Source organism: Notolepis coatsorum (genome assembly GCF_963971535.1).
Source record: "Notolepis coatsorum genome assembly, chromosome: 1".
NCBI lineage: Eukaryota > Metazoa > Chordata > Actinopteri > Aulopiformes > Paralepididae > Notolepis > Notolepis coatsorum.
In genome coordinates, this window is record NC_140165.1 from 296,292,058 (window position 1) to 296,303,444 (window position 11,387).

Genomic DNA, 11,387 nt, shown 5'->3' on the forward strand with positions numbered 1-11,387 from the left:
CTCCGGGGCTGGTGACGAACGCAATCTCCGCTCGACCACCTAACCGCCCTCTATTTTATCATTTTAAAATTGTCCATATTATGTGTGATGATCGAGCCATAAACGGAGGCCTGTTGGGATGTTGCATCCTAATGTGAAGAACTGTGATGTGGTGTACTATGTCTTACAAGGTGGCCTGTTGGGATGTTAGATCCTAATGTGAAAAACTGTGATTTTATATGTCTGCTCATTTTACCCTTGCTATTATTTTACTTATTTTTACTTTTATCTCTATGCCCCACTATCCGCTGGGTGCATGCTCTGACCTTTATCATGTTTTGTAACAGATTACAGAAGCGTATTGGAACGTGAGGTTCTGATATGATTTGATTAATATATATCCCACTTGATGCTGTCTTATTTCTTACTGATGTAAAGCACTTTGAACTGCAATCCCCTGTATGAAAGGTTCTATACAAATAAAGTTATTATTACATTACATGCATATTTTACGGGACTTATACAGGCTCTGAATTCAATAAATCAATGGGTATTTTTTTTTATGTCGATATATTGGCTACTATATGTATACGCAAAGAAATAGTGGTTCACAGTAGTCCGACAACATTGTGAGGCGGCTGGGTGGCGCAGCGGGCATTGCGCTCGTCACCAACGCAAGAGACACCGGGTTCGACTCCGGCTGTCGGCGTTGCCTCCGGCTTGGGCCAGTCGTCATACTAACTCAATTGGCAGAGTTAGCGGGTGGAAGTCGATGGATGGTAATCTGGACGTTGTGGACAGCGACTCCTACAGGTCGGTTGCCTGCACAGCAGAGACAGGAAATGGCGGGGGTAGTGTGAGCCTCCCACACGTTACACCTCGCCAATGAGAGTCCGCGCTGGCAGGTGAAAAGATGTGACAGGCTGCCTCCTCGTGTATCGGAGGGGACACGTGATGCAAGGCTTCTATCCTCCCTACAACCGGCTAGTGGGGGGCATATGCGAGCAACGTTCAAGACAGGGGAGGGGAGAATTGGCACAGCGGTAATTGGGATGGGAGAAAAATAGAAAAAGAGGAGAAAAAGTGGATACAAAAAAAAAATACATTGTGAGGAGTGTATTATGAAAGGGCTGTTTTGAAAATGTATTGTTATAGTTTCCCAGTGTTTTTGTGTCCCACTCATGGGTTGATTGACGTGTCTCAAACCCCGCCCTCTTTTCTTCATCTTTCTTCCATTGTTTCATTGTGAGTCCTCTCAAGTTGTAGCCAAGGGGCTGCTGCTTATGTTAGATAAATCCAATTGGATGTGTCCTAACTAACCCAACCTCTCTGATGGCTTGTAAAAGTATACAGAAGTGTTCAAAAAAAAATCCTTTCATCCTTTTTTATCTTTTTTTTCATCATTAAAATGCAATGCCAAAATAAATAAATCTCCATAGTCACTAGTCTCCAATACTGTCCCATGTGTGTTCGACTGAACTTCCTTCCACCACTAGGGGGGGGCACTGCATTCTGTCACAATCACTTCTCTGGTATTTTGCTCAAGGACTGATCATTCTTTAGTTTGATGCCAGATAACTGAGATTGCCATAGAGAATGAACTGCAAGGTTTAATTCCCAATGATTTCCATCTGTTTTTGTCTCAAAATCTGGCGCTCAGATGCACCGTTATATGAAAACGACAGCTCTGTGCTCAGGGCTCAGAAAGGCAACTTCCTGCCTGTCTTCAGCGAGACGCCTGTCAGGTTGACAAATATCCGTCTATGGAACCCCCTGTCTTCCCTCAAGACATGTGCCTCCAAGCACCATAGCAGTTTTAACAGACAGAGTTTATGTGTGGGAGAGAACTGGGCAGCATTGATTTACACTGACACTTTGAAGGGGTGTGACGGGCCTAACCGAAAGCCATAACAGAATAAATTAATATGAATATGTGAAATTTGGCTGATTACCACTTATACCCCCCCCCCCCCCCCCCCCCAAATAAAAAAATAAAAAAAAAAAGATCTTGAGAAAAATTTAATAAATGTGGCCCTTTACCACATCAACAAAAGCCTAAACGAGACGAGAGAGCTTGTTACATTAAGTGGCCCTTGGAGGGGCCCTGGGTGGCCCCAGCAGGAGTCTGAACCGTTGCCATCCTGCTGTGAGAGCGGTGGGTGAGACCAGGGGTATATAAACTCCCTCTCAGGCAGCCTGCGCTCATTGCTCTGGACTTGGAGAGCGAACAGTGTTAGAAGGGAAGGATGAAGCTCCTCTTTGCTGCTGCCTTTGCGCTCTTTGTGCTGTCTGCCTTCGACCAGGCTGACTCCTCAGCTTACGACAAAATAGTGTCCCACAGTCGCATCAGGGCGAGAAAAGAAGGGTGAGTGTTATTGTCATTATCTTTTTCTTTAACATTTTTTTTTATTTGTCTTGGTTGACATTTGCTATAATCTGATGGACCTATTGATAACTACTGAGCGTGGAGCATGAGAGGCATGTGAAATTAATATTTAAATAATTGGGGTAATTAATTGAGATCAAAGGTTTCATCTGCTGGACAAAAAAAATATACCTAATTCGATTTTTATGAATCGGAATTGTTGTGTCATGAGACGTGCCATTATAGCCATGTAAAGACTGTGCTTTGTGACGTAACAGGGCTATAGTTGTGAAATAATTAACAAAGAAAAACTTTTGACTTCATTCACATTAGATTTCTTTTTGATTCATTGCAAATCATCATTTAGAATATTTCTGCACAAATATTTCCATGTTAAAACAGAATAGGTGACTTTTCTTTCTTAATGATAACAACAGGTTTTTTGTGGGGAGGGGGGCCCAGGAATACATGCTGAAATGTTTTACTTGTAAAAACATGTTTCATATCCTTTTCACCCTCTCGGTGCTCATCAGGCCCAATGTCTGCGCTCTCCAGCAAGTCATGGGGACCAAGAAGAAATACTTCAGCACTTGTCGTAACTGGTACCAAGGGGCCATCTGTGGAAAGAAAGCGTAAGTGTGAAGTGTTGTTTAATAGCCCCTGCAGGTCCAGTTGTTTCCCGGGGTTCAGAGACGAACGGGACGCTCAAATCCCAGGGTCAGAGGTCAAAGCCAAAAGCTCCCTACGGCCCAAGGAAACATTTAGTGGCACAAAGCAGTGGGGGCAGTTTTTTCTTGAAATAAATACATTTGAGGTAACATTTTTATTTTTAGTTGCTAAAAACTAATCTAAAACATATATATATATATATTTATATATATATGATGAATCCCTTTTATATTAATTGCTTCCATAGAGACAGAAATTGGTTATTATCTGTTTGAGGCTATAGTTTATGATGAAAATCACATGTCTGGCCGTAGCCCCTTTGAATCGAAGCAGAATGTTCTGTGCAATGTAATACTGTGATTACGCGGTTATTATGAGTTTAGATGCTTGGTCGCTCCTGGACACCACAGCGGTGAACCGCTGATTTCCAGGATATGCTGTGGCTGCAAATTGTAGCCTACACTATATTCATGAATGGAAAAAAAGAGAAGGTCTCCCCACACGCTACTCGCAGCCTCAGATATACTCACTGTCTGCAACCTTTACCGCTCATTGTTTCAGAACCACTTCCATAAACATGAAGTCAAGCCATGTCAGTGCTTTCTAATCGCACACACACGGAGCTTGTACGCTACCCGTGGGCTGCGTGCTCGAGTCACGCCCAGCGCTCCTGGAGGCGGAGGTAGTAATTCACGGGGTAAAACTCCTGACATCTCACTGTACTTGGCAACTGATAGTGCTGGCAACGCGCCAAAGAACATCAATTATTGTATTTCAACAGAACTTTCATGTTCGTTATAGCTTTGACGTGTGCACAATTGGAATTCGTCATAATGTGACCCAGGCCAAGCGATACAAGAGTATACACACATGTAAAATGTTTTCATGTGCATCAGGTCCTTTTTCCCATCTTACACTGCTGCATATATTCATAATGATAGAGTTATCCATTCGGACCAGGTATCTTTTACTGCAATAAGCATGATTATTTTATCCATTCCCCACATGCAACTATATGTAGCCTTGATGCGTTTGACAAAGTTATAGGGGTCCTCTGTGAAATACTGTGGTTTTATAACCACGCCGACGTCAATCACAAGTCTCCCGCTCCATCTGGTCAGAAGGAGTCAGGTTTTCCTCTGCGTGGGAGTGTCGTCTCGAGATGGTTTTGCTGACTGGGCCTCAGTTTTTTTTCGTTCTTTTCTTTTTTGTGTGATCTCGGCCCAGTCCCCCCAACTCCATTTTTACTGACCTTCAAAGCCAAACTGGGTGGAGTGGCAGCCGGCCATGACCCGGGAACCTCCGCTCAGATGGCAAGCCTCGATCTGTTTCCATCTGCTCAGTCTGGTACTTCTGAGACACGAGATGAGGATGACATCTTTGAGCAGCTCATTACAGCTTTGTCTCTCTTTTTCTTTTTTCCCCACTTTATTCTCAAGTCCCGGCAAGAAACCTGACCTTTCTACCTATAGGCCTTGCTACCTAGGCCATACCCTGTTTAGTCATTATGTAGCACGGCACAGATTCATTCACCATCAGTAATGTAAGACACTGGCACGTAATATGCATGTAATTATTTCTCTAGCTACTTTCGCATCAACTTACCTCAAAACCTACACGGTATGTTCTGTTATGACATATGTAGCTTAGGCCCGTTTACAGCCTTCAATGTGTCATCCTTTCCAAACCACAGCCATTAGTTGAAATTGTGTCAAATTATATTTTGTCTATGCCATAATCCCCCGAACCAAGATAGGTTTTTCCTATCTGTTATCTAATTACCCCCCCCCCCCCCCCACACCCACACACACACACACACACACACACACACACACACACACACACACACACACACACACACACACACACACACACACACACACACACACACACACACACATGGAAGTAGTTTCTGGTGCACAGATTTGATGGGAACCGCTGGTGAAGAGGATCTGCTGAGTCATCAATCCTCAGAACAGTCCTCTTGAAAACTCCATCTTCTCCCCAACTTAGGTGTTATATAGACAGGGCCCGATGCATGGGGAGAAAATGGATGTTTGGCCTATGTCAGCTTCTGTTTTACGACCACATTAGACTATTTAACTAAATGTTTGTGGTTCACCCTCATTATCCACCGATATTCCTTAGTCACTGTGCCATTTGGATGTGAAACAATAACAGTTAAATGACATTCTTGAATTGATGAGTTAGCTACTCAGACCTACACTCAAAACGAAACAGGGCAAGGGAGTCGCTGCTTGTTTTACAAGTGTAAATTCCAAAATGTCTATGAAATGCGATATGTGTAATGCAGAGAAAATAATACTAACTTTGTGCCTACTCTTAACGATGTGTTGAGCTGAAGAATGAGAAGATAGTTTAAGTGTTCTTTGATGGGAGGTTTCTGTCTATAAAAAAACAATGTGCTGGAAGGTCTTTCCTATAATTAACTCCTCCCCAGCTTGTATGCCAATTTTGTACTCATGTGGTATTGTTTACCTTTAATGGCTCCGTGGGAGGCTACGTTTCTATTGTTGCATATCTGATAATTGGCAGGACGGAACTGTAAATCTTAGGAGCTCAGCTGGACTTTCTACAAATGTGAGGACCTCTGTGCTTCTCTGAGAGTCCTGCACGGCGCTATAGTTCCGACAAGTTAAAACCTGTTGACCTTGTGTCTTTTTTCCTTTCTCAAATCCAGCAGCTGCTGCCAAGTTTTCCCCTCACACGTTCTCACTGATTTATGGCTTCTGTGTCCAGTCCTGTCAAAGAGCAGAATAGATACAGGCCTCCTGCACTGTCCAGGAACAAAAACACCTCTCTTTTACATCCAATCCTACGGGAATCACACTCCCACTGTGAGTGTGAGTGAATGGGTGAACGTGAGGAACAGCATTGTAAAGCGCTTTGGATAAATGCACCATTTACCATTTACACAATCATACTGTACATCCTAATACTCTCCCTTAAAAACTCATATATGGAGGAACCCTGGTCCGATTTGTTTGACTTGTTTGGTCTTTCTAAAATGGTAGGACGTTGTTTGTTTTTGTTTTGCCAACGTGACGCGTGGCGGTCTCAGCACCTCTGCGGCGGCAGAGTTGAAAGGCTCCACGTCCCGGACCAGGAGTTTCCGAACGATGAACACTTCCATTACATGGCCGTTATTTGTCGAAGGCCAGAAAATACTGTCCCTGAGGTTAACCAAACGCAGACCAGGGGCCAAACTAATTGTTCAGCTTCAAAGACGCCGTTCCGCGGGCTGCATAAATCCCCTACTGTAATGGCAGCTTAATCCCAGAGGCACCCCTTTCCACTGGGGTTTTGGCCCGAGCCCCCCGGACCACATTGGCCCATTTGGGTAATGAAATAAGTAACGAGCAACATATGGAAACGCAGAATGCACGGGACCACGAAGCGGTCCGTTCAGCATTAAATGATGATTCAACTCAACAGATGGTAGCCAGGGAGAGAGAAAAAAACACGTCTCACACACGTTAGTGTTGAAAGATGCTTTCAATTAATCCTTCGGCTTTCAGAGGATGTGGTACTCACTTCCTTTTGGTCCTGATTTGTGCTTTGTTGCTCTCCCGCAGGACTGTGCTTTACGAGTGCTGCCCAGGGTACATGAAGCTGGATGGCATGCGTGGATGCCCGGCAGGTACGTTAGCGCGTGCACGTGCATCGGGATGTGTGTGATCTGTGTACGGAGGTTAGACAAAGCTATGATCTTCAAAGCGCGGGACAGCTTTGACACGAATATGAGTCGGAAATCCAACCGACTCTCGAGGCATTTGAACAGATAAAGAGCCCCAGAGGGGACTTGACATCCTGATAAAGAGCCCCAGAGGGGACTTGACACCCTGATAAAGAGCCCCAGAGGGGACTTGACACCCTGATAAAGAGCCCCAGAGGGGACTTGACATCGTGATAAAGAGTTCCAGAGGGGACTTGACATCCTGATAAAGAGCCCCAGAGGGGACTTGACATCCTGATAAAGAGCCCCAGAGGGGACTTGACATCCTGATAAAGAGCCCCAGAGGGGACTTGACACCCTGATAAAGAGCTCCAGAGGGGACTTGACACCCTGATAAAGAGCCCCAGAGGGGACTTGACATCCTGATAAAGAGCCCCAGAGGGGACTTGACACCCTGATAAAGAGCCCCAGAGGGGACTTGACACCCTGATAAAGAGCCCCAGAGGGGACTTGACACCCTGATAAAGAGCCCCAGAGGGGACTTGACGCCCTGATAAAGAGCCCCAGAGGGGACTTGACGCCCTGATAAAGAGCCCCAGAGGGGACTTGACACCCTGATAAAGAGCTCCAGAGGGGACTTGACGCCCTGATAAAGAGCTCCAGAGGGGACTTGACGCCCTGATAAAGAGCCCCAGAGGGGACTTGACACCCTGATAAAGAGCTCCAGAGGGGACTTGACGCCCTGATAAAGAGCTCCAGAGGGGACTTGACGCCCTGATAAAGAGCCCCAGAGGGGACTTGACACCCTGATAAAGAGCCCCAGAGGGGACTTGACACCCTGATAAAGAGCTCCAGAGGGGACTTGACACCCTGATAAAGAGCCCCAGAGGGGACTTGACACCCTGATAAAGAGCCCCAGAGGGGACTTGACACCCTGATAAAGAGCCCCAGAGGGGACTTGACACCCTGATAAAGAGCCCCAGAGGGGACTTGACACCCTGATAAAGAGCCCCAGAGGGGACTTGACACCCTGATAAAGAGCCACAGAGGGGACTTGACATCCTGATAAAGAGCCCCAGAGGGGACTTGACATCGTGATAAAGAGCTCCAGAGGGGACTTGACACCCTGATAAAGAGCCCCAGAGGGGACTTGACATCCTGATAAAGAGCTCCAGAGGGGACTTGACATCCTGATAAAGAGCCCCAGAGGGGACTTGACACCCTGATAAAGAGCCCCAGAGGGGACTTGACATCCTGATAAAGAGCCCCAGAGGGGACTTGACATCGTGATAAAGAGCTCCAGAGGGGACTTGACATCCTGATAAAGAGCCCCAGAGGGGACTTGACACCCTGATAAAGAGCTCCAGAGGGGACTTGACATCCTGATAAAGAGCCCCAGAGGGGACTTGACATCGTGATAAAGAGCTCCAGAGGGGACTTGACACCCTGATAAAGAGCCCCAGAGGGGACTTGACACCCTGATAAAGAGCTCCAGAGGGGACTTAACACCCTGATAAAGAGCCCCAGAGGGGACTTGACACCCTGATAAAGAGCCCCAGAGGGGACTTGACATCGTGATAAAGAGCCCCAGAGGGGACTTGACATCGTGATAAAGAGCCCCAGAGGGGACTTGACATCGTGATAAAGAGCTCCAGAGGGGACTTGACATCCTGATAAAGAGCCCCAGAGGGGACTTGACACCCTGATAAAGAGCCCCAGAGGGGACTTGACATCCTGATAAAGAGCTCCAGAGGGGACTTGACATCCTGATAAAGAGCCCCAGAGGGGACTTGACACCCTGATAAAGAGCCCCAGAGGGGACTTGACACCCTGATAAAGAGCTCCAGAGGGGACTTGACACCCTGATAAAGAGCCCCAGAGGGGACTTGACACCCTGATAAAGAGCCACAGAGGGGACTTGACACCCCGATAAAGAGCTCCAGAGGGGACTTGACACCCTGATAAAGAGCCCCAGAGGGGACTTGACACCCTGATAAAGAGCCCCAGAGGGGACTTGACACCCTGATAAAGAGCCCCAGAGGGGACTTGACACCCTGATAAAGAGTTCCAGAGGGGGTCAGAGGCTCTGCTATATACAAAGCTCCCTCATAGAAAGTATTTATTGATGTATTTCTTTTAATGTGTTTTCGTTTTACGGTCTTCTTCACTTGAGATATGGCGGGCTACAAATCAAATTGATGTATCCCGTTGGAACAAAAGGAAGACGCCCCTCTCCTCCCCCTTAAAAAGACTCCGCAGTGGGAGGCCTTTTCTTTTCTTTTTCACTCAAGCCCCCCGTCCTCCATCATGCCTGCTCACAGCCCTGCTGACCTTCAACCAATACACCTGTAACAAGAGATAAACACAAAACGCAGAGACATATACATTCCCTCCTGGAAGAGGTTTTTAAGTGTCTCTGTTTGCAGTGAGTTACACGACGCTTACAATGCGATGACGTTGACGGTGCGGCGTATGTCTTCCTCAGTGGCCCCCATTGACAACGTCTATGGCACCTTGGGTCTGGTGAAGGCGAGCGCAACCCAGAATTACGCTGATATCTCTAAGCTGAGGCCCGAGATCGAGGGATCCGGATCGCACACCTTCTTCGCCCCAAGCAACGACGCCTGGGACCTTCTCGATGAGGTAAGTCAAGGACAAACAAGGATTTGATTTGATTTGATTTGATTTGATTTGATTACGGATCCCAATTAGCTGGTGCCATAGCAACCAGCTAGTCTTCCTGGGGTCCACACAAGAAAAAACATACAAAAAAGATTATTATTGCAAAACAAAATTATTAAAAGTCAGTACTCAACACACAATGCATAATGAAACTAACAATTAAGATGGCTAAAATTACATGCAAGCACAGAAACAGAAAATAAAAATACTTTACACTGTAAAGTATTTTGTTTTGTTTTTTTGTTTTCTGTTTCTGTGCTTGCATGTAATTCTCGACAGTGTTAAATACAATTTAAGATTTTTTAAAAAGTGAATCTACTGTAAATGCAGCAGAGGTTTTGAGGCAGGTTATTCCAAAGAGTTAATGCTCTAAAAATAAAAGATCTCCTTAAAGCGTCGGTTTTTGGACCCGGCAATTCAAGCTGCCCACTACTGGACCCTCTAGTCGTAATGCTCATGCACAGTATTACTAAAAACAATCTGTTTATGTATAAAAACAGGAGTTTTACTGCTCATGACCAACTTGAACAGCACAAGTATATTAAAAGACAATCTATTAAGCCAAGAGAGGCGGGCATGCATTACGGCTCACATTAGACCTTAGTGAGCAGCCCAGTACCAACCGTGCTGCCCTGTTCTGGACCACCTGGAGCTTCCTGAGGTCCCCACTGGCAGCAGATGACCACATCGCAGAGCAATAGTCAAGATGACATAAAACTAAACTTTGCACTATCTGACATAAAAGGGGACGAGCAACAAAAGAAGCACATTTCCTGGAATTACAATTGCTTTAACAGTGTGTGGTACCTGTGAGCCGCCACTAGGGGCAGAGCGTCTCAAAGTGAGTGAGTGAGCGCATTTGTGACACATTGCTAAAAAGAAAGAAAGAAAGAAACAAACAAACAAACAAACAAACAAACAAACAAACAAACAAACAAACAAACAAACAAAAAAAATGGCAGAAGTTGTACTTTCTACTGTACTCTTTACATCCCTTTCTCCTCTCTACTTTACAGGACGTGAGGAATGCTTTGGTCAGCAATGTGAACATCGAGCTGTACAATGCCCTGCACTATCACATGTCTGACAAACGCCTCCTGACTAAAGATCTGAAGAACGGCATGACTGTCACCTCCATGTACCAGGAACTGGGCCTCCTGATCAACCATTACTCCAACGGGGTGAGTAGTACTATACTACATAATTAGTATTACTACTGTATATGTGATACAATATATACATATATATATGTGATACTGTACAGTATAGTATTGTGTAAATGATTGACCTGTTGAGGTCAACCCTTTTCTCACGCAGGACCCAGGGTTTACAGAGCCCTAAGCTATTATTGTAATTATCATTATTGCTTGTTGCAGGTGGTGACTGTGAACTGTGCCAGGATCATCCACGGTAACCAGGTGGCCACCAATGGCGTGGTGCACGTCATCGACCGTGTCATCAGCGCCGTGGGAAGCACTATCCAGGACGTGGTTGAGATCGACGATGACCTTTCAACTCTGATGGTCTGATGGTCACCATATTCTATTCCATTCTATTCTATTCTATTCTATTCTATTCTGATGTTCACTGATCAAATGATTGTATATGACCTCTCCCTCTAGAACATGGCCACTGCCGCTGGCATAATAGACAAGCTGGGCGAGCCAGGACAATACACTCTGTTCGCCCCCACCAACGACGCTTTTGAGAAGCTGGGCCAGGACGTAATGGATAGACTCATGGGCGACAAAGACGTCCTGAAAGGTAAACCATGGCCTAGCCTCTGGGATCTACCATCCCCTCTGGAATGCCCATTACTAATACGCGATCAAGCCAGCACACAACAGTTTCAAACAGCATAGTGACGTTATATTAATAACAGGTGAAACTAGGGCCATATTCGTGCTCAATGACATGAAGGTACAGGAAGAGAAACTCTTCGTCCTCCGTCTGAATGTTTGCTTGACTGGTGAATCACCTCTAAAGCGATTTCTT

At 45.6% G+C, this 11,387-nt stretch overlaps 1 protein-coding gene across 2 annotated transcripts in view; it reads left to right on the forward strand.

Moving 5' to 3' along the window:
* Nucleotides 1-2,208: 2,208 nt before the first annotated feature.
* The window catches only part of postnb (periostin, osteoblast specific factor b), a 29,075-nt gene continuing 19,896 nt past the window's right edge, over nt 2,209-11,387 (forward strand). For both annotated transcript variants that reach the window (XM_084323421.1, XM_084323422.1), the window contains exons 1-7: nt 2,209-2,344; nt 2,878-2,976; nt 6,610-6,674; nt 9,196-9,353; nt 10,409-10,573; nt 10,769-10,915; nt 11,015-11,156. In XM_084323421.1, the coding sequence (XP_084179547.1) occupies nt 2,226-2,344; nt 2,878-2,976; nt 6,610-6,674; nt 9,196-9,353; nt 10,409-10,573; nt 10,769-10,915; nt 11,015-11,156 (895 nt within the window). In that variant the 5' untranslated portion in view covers nt 2,209-2,225. The remainder of the gene's footprint in view (nt 2,345-2,877; nt 2,977-6,609; nt 6,675-9,195; nt 9,354-10,408; nt 10,574-10,768; nt 10,916-11,014; nt 11,157-11,387) is intronic.